The sequence below is a fragment of the Lineus longissimus genome, chromosome 4, assembly GCF_910592395.1.
Source record: "Lineus longissimus chromosome 4, tnLinLong1.2, whole genome shotgun sequence".
Lineage (NCBI taxonomy): Eukaryota > Metazoa > Nemertea > Pilidiophora > Heteronemertea > Lineidae > Lineus > Lineus longissimus.
The window spans coordinates 8,996,596-9,010,562 of NC_088311.1; the positions used below are offsets into that span (position 1 = coordinate 8,996,596).

Here is a 13,967-nt window from a genome sequence, read left to right on the forward strand (position 1 = left end):
TAGGCGATCCTCATCTGCCACCTTGCTCTATGCCAACCTGTTAGCGGAAACCATGGCTCAGATAACTAATGGATTCCTGGCAAGACTGATTGATCGATTTCTTTCTCCAGTTTTTTTTCTTGCCATGGGTTTGATCAGGTGTTCACCACTTCCTGTCCTGAACTGTTGATGGGGATCGGTGTCTAACATTAGTACACCTGATATTAGCTTGCGAACATAATGAACCTTTCTGGTTTAGCTTTCTCATTGGGTTCATTAAGGCTGAGATTGTGATAGGTGCAAAAAATGGATTATTTTCATGGTATGAAATTATTAGGGCCTTCACTATGCACCAAGGTAATTCTGAAGCCAACCTTTTTTCATCATTGGACATGCCTTTAGATTAAAAAAACAGGCTGTTCAACCCTGCAAATGAGAAGTTTTTGTTGCAGCAACAGGTATTGCTTGAGACAAAGATATCTCGTTTGAAGGGGTCATCAAAGGTGCCTGCAAAAGAATCGATCATTGGCTGGGTACTACTGTAATGATATCAAACCCAGTGGTTGAGTTCCAGTTTTACCTAGAGAAAGGAAACCTTTTTGTTGCACGTCGCAGAATCTAATGTCACATGTCTGTAATAATATCTCTAGTTTGCGGGTGTTGGGTTGGTAGTCTGGCCAATTGCTTTGAGTTAACTAAGCTCACCTGTTGAAACTACATGCAAAGACAATGAAAGTATGCACTTGAAAACCTTGGGTTTGGCTGAACAAGGACCACTTAGCACAATTCCGAGTCCAAGCACAACTGTAAAAACAAAAAATATTTAATGACTGTTTGAGATATAAAAGAAAGGACCCATTAGTTCATAGTTCCAAGCGGATTGTTTTTGGACTAGCACTTGGTAACGTTTGTTTTTGGTTTTCATTAGAAAGGGATCCTTTCTCTTCCAGTAGAAATATTGAATTTAACTGTTTTAGGGAGGTGTTTTGAAACATGACTAATGATTGTTCCAGGCTTAAGGTTGGATGGCCCAAGGATGTCCTTTTGAACCATGTCTGTTCTTTATCTAAAACAAGTCAATTTATCCAAGGTTTTACTTTGGCCCATGTTTTTGGGTGTGGACTCACTACCTCCAGCTAATTACAAAGGAACAGGTGATATATGCTATTTGTTGACTGCCTTTGGGTTTTAGCCCATGGCTATTCATTTTTACTCCCTCTATCCCAATCCCCAAAGAGCAACATGATGTTGGGGGCATTCCTGGCATCTGGAAAAGACCATCCTCTGTACCCTGTATTGTGTGGCAGGAAGAAACTTGAAAATTTAAGTTGGCCATTTTGAAAGATCAAGCCAGACAGGAAGACAACAACAGGAAGATGGCACTGTTTACCTCCAACTATTTCCTCCTGCGAACACAGCAGGATTATTTATTTTCTTACACAGTAGGTTTCCAATTGTAGCCATCTGACTGTAGCACCTGACTCAATGTTTTCTCCACCTTCGCATCTTTTTCTGGTTTGATGACTCGATTATCTCTTGGCTGCGGTTGGACTGAGTCTAGACATGGAGAAGATAAAAAGTAGAAAAAAATTTGATCTTGTAAAGAGATAAACAGTCACGCACTTCAGGTGTTGATTTACATGTTGACTGTCAATATGTTCAAGCACGATTGTGTGGTGCATCTTGGCAAACAAGGCTCCAAGATCGTAAAGTCCATGACTGCATTAAATGCTTATCAGTAGGAAAAGGACATTTACTGTCCTCTGAGTGAATATCACTACACTATCATCCGAATTCGTCTGTGTTTCTGGCCTTATTCGAAGCAGTTACCTGTCAACTCAATATTTATTTCTTTTCAAGACTGTTCTTCGTTTTTCATCAAATGCTCATTCCAGTTTCCGCACTCTTCTAAAGGGCAATGTGAAAACCTTGAGAACATCCCAGCTTCTTGTACCTGTCAATATCTTGATTCAAACAAGATCAGCAAAGCAGAAGTTTACGCTTGTTTTTCAGTGGCAGCTTTCAAGATGTGAACATGCTGTTATCACTTTTTCTTTGAACGCTCCAGGCAGTTGATAAAGCAACCTGCACTTTTTTGTCTCACCTGCCTTTAAACCACAAGCTCTTTTTAAACAAACTAATTGGAATCAAAGTAATCACCTGCATTCTGGTTAAAAATAAAGTGATTTATTTACCAAGCGGAGTTAAGGCCATGCAGTTCAGTCACTGGTTGCTGTTTTGTGGTGGATCTGCTTGGCGTACTTTCGGTACTGTGAATCTGGAAGTTGTACCAGTCACAATGTCCTAAAAATACATCACCTGTCTTGGTTTTCTGATAAAAGCAAGTTGGCCTCAAACTTTGTATTCTACTAAATGAAAAGATTGAAAATACTTGAGCGGTGGAGGAATATTGTTGTATTCATCATCTGATCAACTCTTGAGTAGTTCTTAACAATTTGAGAGCCAGTCCCTGGTTGTTTAAAAGCACGAAATTCACATCATCCTAGTTACCTCTTTCAGTTAATCCAATGAAAATCTTTATCGTTGAGACTTAACAAATGTGGAAAGCTAACATGGTTTTGAACAACCCAACCCTGGTTCCGGTACAAGTTGAATCGGTGGGCGTGATGTGAAGTGAAATAGCTGATCGTGGACACAACTGGGGATCCTTGCCGAACTCCCAGTTGGCAAGTACCCTATCCAGTCTCCTTTATCTGTGTGGGCGAAAATGTTCCTTCATGTTGGAAATCTGAAACATGCTGTAGCAATGAACCTTGTCGGTTAGCTTCTTTCACCATGTCTACAAACAGCGGCCCGCATCGACCCTGACAGAAACACTGACTTGTGCTTGTTACCTTCAAACAAAAATGCGGGGATTTTTGTGTTATCTTTTATCACAGTCATTTTCCTGGTATTCTCAGCTGCTCAAAGGAATGTTTCGGAGTCGAAACTGACATCAGGACCCCAGAGTCTGTGCATGGTACCAAATATGTTTAGAATTTTCTTTTTCAAAGCATAAGTTTAAAGAAGTGTTTCCGATATTTTGTCCAAACCCTATTTATTTCATCAGCTGACATGGATCTTTTGATGATGCCAACTGATCAGTGCCGGGGTTGTTGGATCTGAAGATTTGGTTGTATGTGTAAGAAAGCTGTAGGCCCCCCATCTCTGTTGGCGGCAGGCTGGTTTCTCCGGATATGGAGCCTCAAAGTCAGCTGACATCAGCAGGCAACTTTGTTCAGCCATATAGTAATGACAAAATCCATAATTTCTATTTGGTAAGTTTTCTCTCTATACGTGCTAAATAAAAATTACTTTATATGAAACCTTTGGAAAAGAACTTTTAAAAACTAGGCTGATGAAATTATTTGGAGGGTACCAAAAACTTGCTCAGCTGAAATGGTATGTTGCAGAATCTGATTCCAGTCCAGCAAATCTTGTATCTTCCACAATCAAACAGTCATTAGGTTCTCAATCCATAGGCTATATACTCCTTCTGCTTGCAACATGCCCTGCAGTTGCTCAGATAACATTTAGGCGAAATTCCGGGAGACAGTTCCGCAATGAAATGGACATCATCAGAAATTAATGAATCTTTTGATGTGGTTAGTGTACCCATAACATCGAGTTATTGTTGATCGGGCAGATGATGAATTTTGATTGCACATGAAGCAGTTGAACGGGCAGTGCCTTTGATTTGGGGACGGCTTCAGACGGGAACTAATAAAATATTTATTCAAAGTGGAGTGTAACTAAGATACATTGAGGTGAGAGTTTCAAAAGGAATGAAGAAGCCCCATGTCAATACTGTTGATTAGCTTGTCAACAGATGACCATCTCTTGCCCTGTCTGGGTCTTCAGTGTGAAGCAACCATTGTGCCTTGTAAGCGATCGATCGTGATATTGCTCCTGGATTTACTATGGTTAATGACAGCCAAATACTATAAACCATCCCCCTCCATTTGACTGCGAATTTCAACTTGTCCCTGTATGCCCATCAGTTGTCAAGTCAGTGTCTTCTGTGTGAGTACCCACTGTGCCTCGTAAGCAATCAGGATATTGCTCCTGGATTCACAATGCTGACAACAATCTTGACCAACATCCCCCCCCCGGCCTCCCCTTTCAGCTTGAGTGAAGTATCTCTGCGCTGCTGGCTGAGGTCAATCTCTACATGACCTTGGTGCATTTTGTGGTAATCGACTTTATTCAATCGCTATAATGTAAAACTAAAAGATGCAATGCACATTTGTGCTCAATTGAGGCCGTGAATCTTGGTCATTGTGTTATTTTGATGCACCCTGTATAATACTTCAGAAAAGATATTGGCCTTGATATGGTTGTCGTTGCCCTCATTGTGAAGTTGATGTTTCCTCGGGCCGGAGATGATTGGTCATGATGTCTCCTCATAATCGTGGGAAGAACAGGAATGCTCATTTTCTTTCCTCTCTTCCTATCCCTCATATTTCCAAATGGGTCAGCAGAGGACTGTGAGCCCTAAATCCTGCCAGTTATGTGCATGTTAGTCAAATATTTTCAGGAGTTTTGTAAGAGGGGATAAAATTGCTGCTCGAGGCATGAAAAGGTTAAGATTTTTTTTCGCCAGTTCATCAAGCTTGAAAACAGTGCACAGCAAGTCCTGTGGTTTTGTCATTGGAAGATGCGTCCATTGGCAAATAATGTTAGATGTAATATCTGAAACGTATATGCGGGAACATAGTCTCTTTCTCCTGAGAAGTTTTCAATGAGAAGGCACTACTGTCAAGAAGGAACACGCACCTTTATTCAAAATCTCTTTTCCCCCACAGAATACACCATGGTCAAAATGTTGTTACCAAACTTAGGCACGGTTCCATGGGGGGAGGCACCACCAATGCAGTAAAGGCCCCCTCCTAATCCATTGGAAATCACCAGGAATTTTGATGAGAGATGCAGCAAATGCCCCCTCTTTTTCTGGCTCCAGGATCCGCCCTTGAAACTTAGTTTGGGGACAATACCGAGTCTCATTTAACCTATCACTTAAGAATATCCAGAATGCCACATTTATTCTCAATATCAGTACAATACTTACTGGCGTCTTTTCCTATATTTTCAGACTAACACTAGGAATATGTGATACGCAACGCAAACACCATCATGGATAAGTTGGTGTTAAGTTTTATCGCAATATGGACGGTAGCGTGGTGTGGTGCACATGCGAGCATTGTTCGCTCAAAACGAGAGGTCTCCGTTCAAATAGGCCGCTCTGTATATATTCATCCTGATGACTTGGTGCTGGACGGCGGGACGACATGTAAGGTTGAGTTGGACGTCTTCGATCCGATTAGCCAGAGAGTAGGAACACTTGAGCCTAAGGTTGGTACAATTGATGTATAGACATACTAGCCCCGATGTGAATTAAATTTCGTCCCCTTATAGAAAAAGTCCTGCTGTGTGGCTGTAGGAATTAATAGCCTTATATGGCGTAATAGGTCTTACTGTATACTGTTGAGCAGCTCATCTGTCCACTGTAATCATTGTTTCTGCGTTCAGCCACTGACATGTTAGCCATTGATTTCGATTTAACCAGTTTTCGGCCACCTCTCTATTTCATCACAATGTCATGTGTGTGGCAAAATCTCATCTACAAAAATATCATGTTTTGAAGAGTGCTTAGTGAAATCAGTGCGAAAGCTTATAATGATCTCAAATGTGAACGAGTTGTGTGAAATCAGTGCGACAGTTTATAATGATCTCAAATGTGAACGAGTTGTTCCGATTTCATAATTGCAACATCGCCGACATTTTTGAAGAAGTTTAGAGTAATAGAGTCACATGCACTCATGAGGAATTCAAGAGCTTCATTTGCAATATAAAATATCATCAAATTCTCATTTGCCGCTAATGTAATTTATTGAGAGTATTAATGGAGCAACTTGAATCTCCAATTCTGTCTAGGGGACAATTACAAGAACATTTTAATTTGCAGCAAGGGAAAACAGACTATTTATCTAATCTAAAGTAGAACCTCCTTTAGCAGACACCTCTCTATTAAGGACACTAGTTTTGGTCCCCAATTGAGTGTTTCCATTCAATTCAACCTCTCTAATCAGGACACCTCTCTATTAAGGACAGCACTTGTCAGTCCTGAGGGTGTCCTTAATAGAGAGGTTCTACTGTATATATAAGATATATTTCTCGCAGTTAACCCTTTCAATTGGGTTTCCAACCTGATTCTGGTGGCGAACTAGCACGATGCAAAATCCATCATGTTTTAATGCGTGTATCTGGACATAGCATTTTCCTCGGTAAATAGTTGGAATTGCCAATGATGAAAAACACCATTGATACCTTCTCGAAAAATTTTCTTGGAAAACTCGAAAATCCGGGTTTTGTAAGCGTTCAGTTGACAAACACTTCGCACTCTTTTGGGGAGTTGTTATCGCAGTTAACCCTTTCTATTGTGTTTCCAACCTGATTCTGGTGGCGAACTAGCATGATGCAAAATCCATCATGTTTTAATGCGGGTATCTGGACATAGCATTTTCCTCGGTAAATAGTTGGAATTGCCAATGATGGAAAACACCATTGATACCTTCTCGAAAAATTTCCTTGGAAAACTCGAAAATCAGGTTTTGTAAGTGTTCAGTTGACAAACACTTCGCACTGTTTTGGGGAGTTATTATAGCAGTACGACTTTTGAGGTGAAATCTTTGGGAAATGCATGGCAGTGTCACCGCAAAATGTTTTGCATTCGATAAAATGGACCTTTGGTGTGTTGGTAGAGTCAGGTTTCTGGTGAGAACATCCTTTGTCCAAGTAAACCCCTTTAACGATATAAGTCGTATTCACTGACTTGTTGTGCCGGGTTCTTTAGAAATGGTCATGGGCAATTAAATGGCAAATCAACAGATTTTCCACCTCCTCCCTTGTGAGTTTTACCATTCGTGATGTAGTGAAGCAGGATGCTGATAATGCTCATAGCCATTTGTTTCCCAGGCATGACTTGACTTGTGACAAATATTCCGATGAGAAAATCGTTACATTTTTTTAAACCGAGAGAAACATCCCCTAAAAGTCAAATCAATCTTAGATTAGACGCAAGATCCTGTAATCATTGTATCAGAAATTCTAAAGATGCATTGCCATCCATTCAAAAATGTCAAAGTTTGGCAAGGTTTCATGGCATTTATAATTTGTATTGGCAAACCCACCTCCAAAAGGCTATTCACATGACTGGTTATCAAAAGTTTGTATACCCTGCTCCGGAAGTAGGCTTTCTGGGGGCGATGGTATCACCCTCAATCGGAAGTGACTGACAGAATGAAAAAAATTTATAATGAATTTATCAAAATTTTCAGTGGATGTCCATCTACCCACCCCATTTGATATATGAATATTTGTTGAATAAATTGATTCAATTTGAGGTTATTGAAGTGAAGGGTTATTTACTTTGGATTAGAGTGTGTTAACCCTTGCCTTTTGAGATCGTGATATTAGCATGATTAAGATGGGGGGGGGGGGGGGGGGGTGGTTATATATCCTTGTAGTTATTGTTTTGCCAGCTCAATTTTGAAATCGCTTCCCCGGGTAAAAGGCGTCTATGCTTTGTGGAACAAAATCATTTGAAATTGTCCGAGAGACCCTATTTGCCCATGAGTTTTGGGAAAAGTATGCATCTGTAAATCCTGGGAATTCGTGACCTCTGCTGATCCTGGCGCATATAGGGTTAATAGTTGGCGCTGAAACTGTGTTTCTTGATTGACATGAGTGACACAGTAAAGAATCTTGGTGAAAAATGACACCAACTTTGTCGAAAGAAATCTAGATGGTGTTACTGAACCAGCTTGCTTTCATTTATTTCACGTCTTGTCGACTCTTATCACCAAATTTTTTCTCAAAGGTCATATATAATAAGAATCGGTGTTGTTTTACTAAGTCACACTTGTTCATTAACCCTTGTACAACTTAGGTCCATCTCTTGATGCCTTACACATCACAGGTGGCAGATGTTCATACACAATTTGCATATGCTGCTATGCAGTTGCTGAATGAGAATGTGTCACTGGGTAAATAAAATGTTCTAACCCCGAATCCCGGCCCCCAATTTGACTTCAGGGATTGAAATTGTCTCCTAAAACACAGAATTTGATAAAAATATCTATTGACAATTTAAAATAACACAAATATAGGTCATTGCGTTTGTTTGGTACACCCTATGAGTAATAAAACACAAGAGATAAATTAATTATCTTTTAATTTCATCTAATCAGTCCTGCCACAAGTAGCCTGTGCTATCTTCAACAATCAGACTCTCCAGAATTTCTATACCGGGACCCAGTTCTCACCATCTCAAATAACATTTCATATGAATTTTAAAGGGGACACTTATTTTTAGTGAGCAGTCATGTCCGGTGTGTGGTTGGCTTTCTCATAGAAAGTTTTAAAAAAGTGACACTGGTATTGAAACTTTCCTACATATCGCGAACAAAATGCTTAGTGAAAAATTTTTTCCTGGGAAATAATTTAGGGTCTGATGCACACCAATACCGAAAGTGACCCAAGGCTTGTACAGATACTATAAACATGTTAAAGGGGGACTATAGGCATGAGCTAGGCGGGCAGGTTGGTAATCTTCAGGTATGTACCATCAGGGGCCTGGGTATTGTGTTGCTTCAGTGGCAATCATTATATTCCTCATTATGTGAATAGTTTCGATTACTGTGATATAGTAGGGACCCCTATTGGCACCTTCTTGTATCTTAATCTGACCTATCTGGCTCCTGCCTATACTGTATCCCTTTAAGACTTGATCCCGGCCCCCCAAAATCCAGTCAGGAGAGTTTCCTTTTTCCAAGAAAGAGGGGAATTTTTCCATTCCTTGTCTCGCGAGAAATTGTCAAAAAGGGGACAGTATGTTTTTTTTCCGAGATATCAGAAGAAAATCCACAAAGTTGCAGTGACTCTGTGGTGAAATTGGTTAAAATAGTTTGAGAACTGGGGTAAAAAATTTGAGTAGGCCTCATTCCTTAGTCAATCTAAACTAGGGTAACATCACAGCCTCCCAGAAACTCGACGAGAGGGGGTGGGGACATGATACCACCAATCTAATGGGGGGACCTGTTACCGCTATGTTTTAACTTTTTAGCTTCAAATTCGCATTTCTGTTATCATGGTTATCGTAGCTCATATTTAAAATATCTGCGTTAGTATAGGCCTATGTAAAATACAACAAAATATGACTTGGTATGTGGCACTTAAGATCACTATCAGCTTTTTTTGCTACGTGAATGTAAACAGTGATGACATTCATCGGTGATTTCTGCTTAAATTGCTTCTGATATAAATTAAAATCTTGACGCTATGTAAACAAACATGGGATTTTTTTCAGTAATTGTAATCGCTATGTCGGTTTGGAAGTGTGTCAGGAGACTCTACACCAATTCCAAGCAATTCATTAATAAACATAGGCCTACTTAATAAAAGTGCTCCTGGGTGCTCTGCAAATAAGCAATTTTTGTTGCAATAGATGTACGTGACCTGTGACATAACCGTGACAACATAACGATAGAGATTAGAAAGGTGCCAATAATCGGTTCAATTGCAATCAATTGTCATTTCATTGATTTTACGTTGCTGGTTGCAGTGACAAAAATCCCTCATTTGTGGTGCACTTAAATATAACGTGAAGTAAGAAATTTGCTTCTATGAAGTTTTACCCCTTTAGTGCCCAATTGCCAACCACATGTGACCCGTCACAGCAAAACCAGGCGCATGTCGCACAGAAGATGAGACTAAATGACACCAGGAGATAATGGAAGAAATTGATGTGCTCATATTTCACAAAAGACAGACAATAGTGAAATGAACAAACAGTCCGTCTCAACCTGCCAAGCTCAGAGCGACATGCGCCTGGTTTTGCTGTGACGGGTCACATATTTATCCTGTTGGCGGGCGACAATGAGCTCCTCGTCAGGGTGTGAACGAAATATTTAAAAGTTGTGTAGTCAGAGGTGTGGTCGTAGATTACTGCCACCCCCCTCCAGGCCACCTTTGAGATACAGATGCTGGCTAAAATGCACTCATTGCGTGTAGAATATAATTTTCTTTCATCTCCTTTTGGTTTTTTATTCAAACGGACTGATATGGAAGCGAGATATGAGCAAAATAGGCCACAGGGTCATGCTCTATGTACCTCTCTAAGAGTCAAAGAGTTAATTATAATGGCTCATTGAAATTTTTCTCTAATTGGTGAGTAATTAAAGTATGTAGCTGTTACATGTACCAGTGTATTTTCATGGCTCTCTAAGTCTGCAGTCTATTGTGAGGATTGTGAAGAAACTATATCCACATGCACCAGTAGAAAAACCTACATGTAACTTCATTATCAATCTGTCTGTGTCAATGTACATTTCTTTTCTAAATATTTAAATTCTCTGATTGGAATTTATAAATAATATGTTGGTTTGTTCATTTCCGACACTCTTGAGATACTATTACGCTTAGATAATGTAAACCTTTCTTCTAGAAAGCGACACTCCAGTTTCACCAATAAAGACTGCTGTATTCATAACGCAAAAATTGACACAAAGGTCAAGCCAAAATTGGTGTTATTGACCCATTCTCTATTCAAATAGGTGATGTGCGTCTGTACTTCACCAAACGAAGGCTAATTTCATAGGGGTCTGTGTGCAGGGCCGAAAAATCATCTCCTTGGGATGGTTAAAGGACATCAGACAACCATGTGTGTCTAGTCGGGCCTATGACATCGATATCAAGAAAGTGTCATAGATCAGTGAAACTACAGTATGTCCTTTGTGAGCAGAAGTAAAGTACTTCATGTAGACATTCCTAGGATACTCTCTGCAAGTGCGGCTCCTTTTTCACTAAGAAAATTGCGAGATTTATGATATTCTGATAAAGAAAGTTAATGATGCTCAATGGAGATAGAAATATTTCCAGCAGCGATTCGTGGGCACTCAATGGGAAACTTTCAATGAATAAATTTTGAACGGATTTTCTTCTCTGTTGCCTGCACTATCTGGAGTGTTCTGTGCCAACACCAAAGATGCATTCTAATCAATTGGCATTCAACTATCACGGTGATCTGTTTTAAAAAGTGAGCAAAAATGTGAGATAGATAGAGTCACCTTCTGTTCGACTTACGTTTTGTAAATTATTGATGTTCTGGAATTCTCTCAAAATAGCCTCACCAATTTTAGTGCACTGCAGACAAGGGATTTTCATTGCACGGACATGCAATACGATAGCATGCAGCAAGAATCGCTGGTATGCAAGGGTAATCAAATTGGTCAACGCTGTGATATCCAAAAAATATCGCACGTTTGATTTTGTTGCAGATCACTGTGACATAACAATTCTAACTGCAGACAAGCATTGTTCTGTAATTGCTGCAAGTTGCTGCAATAAAGATCACTTGTCTGTGGTATGCTTTCAAAGCAATGATCGTTATTCGAGGAGAACTTTTTACTTGTCCTCGCTGTTCGTCCAGTGAAATTCAATGCCACTGCCATCTATTAATTTCTATTGACACTACTAAGAATATCGCAGGGGATTTTAGCTACTCTCTTCCACCTGCATATGCAATAATGTTATTTTGAGGTGTTTGCCCCTAATACCCCCTCAAGAATATAAGCCAATAATTTTGAGATAGTTTTTGAAAGTTTGCCAGTTTTAAATCCTGCTATCCCTTCATGAAATCCTACCTCAATTTTCTAATGGCATATTCCCATCTTTTATCATTCCAGGCTTTCGATTGTCGATTTCAACCAAAGTCGGTAAAGTACATCCACAATGGCTCTCCCCTATTAACAAAGGACAGTATAAAGCTCCGTGTGCACAAGTTCTCGAATCGAGAGACCGTCACGGAGATTGTCTACCTCAAAATTAACATCCTCAATGAAGCATACGATGTGTTCGTCATCGGAAATCCAACACCGCTGTCGGTGCCGACGTTCAGTGGATATTCTAACGCAATTGACGCTTCGATTCTACGATTTCGCTATGATATGAGGAATAATGCGACGTGTATGGTCGGTTTTAGCCACTACGGCACTAACTATCCTCTGGTTGGTCAGGTTGTGATGGGGCAGGATAATACGCCGATCGACGCCCTCTGGAGGGAATGTCATGAGTTTCTGTTCCTGGGATTACAATATCAGCACCTTGTGCCACCAACGCCAGACATGGATTACATCCCGCTAAAAGTTCAAGTTAATGATCCGTTAAAGGGGATCATAATTGAGCGGTTATATTTACCGATTATTATAACGGGGGCATTCCCTAATGTGCCACCTAATGCTGCGTTCATGAAAGCATACCTCATGGATGTTGATCAGTTTGTGTTGACGATTGTATCGCCAAACATTATGGGTGCAGAAGATGATGAAACACCGGAGCCGCAGTTGATTTACAACATCAGTCGCCCGCTTGGTCCTGGCGAGGGATACCTTGTCAATCTCGCTGATCATACTCGCCCAATCACGTCATTTCTTCAAGCCGACCTATCCAACCTGAACATTGCCTACCAGCCGCCAAACATAAGCTACACTGACAGGACTGACTTCATCATTGAGTTCACTGTCTACGATAGCCATTTCGCTAGAAGTTCTCAGCCAATCGTCTTGCACATCTCCGTCAGACCATCGGAAACGAAAGCGCCTAGAGTTGCCCTGAATGCCGGATTGACCTTGATTGAAGGTCACTCGGCAACGATCAGACCGAATAATCTGCAAGTTGTCGACAAGGATAATATCGATAGGGTTCACTGCTTGGTTAAAGCCGGTTTGCTCCATGGCGATATTTTGGTTAACGGAAGAAAACAGATGTCGTTCTCTCCCCGGGATATTGAGTTGGGACACGTGGTGTATTACCATGATGATACCGACACCACCCGCGATCAGGTCTTGCTCCGTATCAGCGATGGCCTCCACTCTATTCAGACGACGCTTTTCATCCACATCATACCAAAAGACGACAGTCCGCCGACCCTTGTCAACAATATTGACCTGGATGTTGCCCAAGGTGAACTCGTACAATTCAAGGAGCAGAAATTGAGCGCTCATGATAGCGATTCCAATGATTATGACATTGTTTATAAAATTACCAGTGCTCCAGCGTTTGGTGAGATCAAGCGTAAGATCAGCTCAGATTCGCCTGGACACATCGCAAGCAAATTCACCGAGGAGGAGCTGATGAAGGGATTCATTTATTACAAACAAAGCAAGGATACGGACTCATTGACTGATACCTTTAGGTTTACCTTGCTGGACCAGAACCAGCCTCCGAATGAATCTGGGGAGTACCTCACCATGATTCATATCCACCCAAAAAAGAATTTCCCACCGAGGAAGATCCAGAATACAGAGGGCTCCATTGTGACGAAAGAATCTGATGTGGTCTTTATCGATAAGTACCACTTGGGTTTTGAGGATCCCGACAGCAAAGACGAGGAAATCGTCTATTCTATAACCGCTCAGCCATATTTTGTCGATTCACAGGAGACACTTGATGCCGGTCGCATCATCAATACGAAAAATCTCAGCATGGTTATGAAAACACCTGGGATTCCTGGTATCTCTTCCTTTACGCAAGCGGAGATCAACTACATGAAGATTGCGTACATGCCCCCTATGAAGGACATCGGGACAGACCCGAGACTCCTCCGGTTCCACTACACCGTCAGTGACTTATCCGGAAACATCCTGACCGGTCTGACGTTCCAGATAACGTTGATGCCGGTCAATGATCAGATTCCACAACTTATGATCAACCCGTTAAGCGTGAAGGAAGGCGAGCCGGTAGCTTTGACCACGAATGAGATCTTCGTCATGGATGTGGACACGAAGATGGAGGACCTGGTCTTGACGTTCGACGTTATGCCGAGCCGAGGTTTGCTTAAGAAAGATGGTGTTGTCATGGCAGTGGGTGACCGCTTCTCTGTCAGTGACCTGAAGAGACGGAAGATCTCGTGAGTAATATGTCTTCAGATT

At 40.9% G+C, this 13,967-nt stretch overlaps 1 protein-coding gene across 4 annotated transcripts in view; it reads left to right on the forward strand.

The window, feature by feature from the left end:
- LOC135485915 (FRAS1-related extracellular matrix protein 1-like) overlaps positions 1–13,967 on the forward strand; it is a 65,165-nt gene that overhangs the window by 33,119 nt on the left and 18,079 nt on the right. For all 4 annotated transcript variants that reach the window (XM_064768295.1, XM_064768298.1, XM_064768296.1 and 1 more), the window contains 2 exons: positions 5,072–5,331; positions 11,724–13,945. In XM_064768295.1, coding sequence (XP_064624365.1) covers positions 5,113–5,331; positions 11,724–13,945 — 2,441 coding nt within the window. In that variant the 5' untranslated portion in view covers positions 5,072–5,112. The remainder of the gene's footprint in view (positions 1–5,071; positions 5,332–11,723; positions 13,946–13,967) is intronic.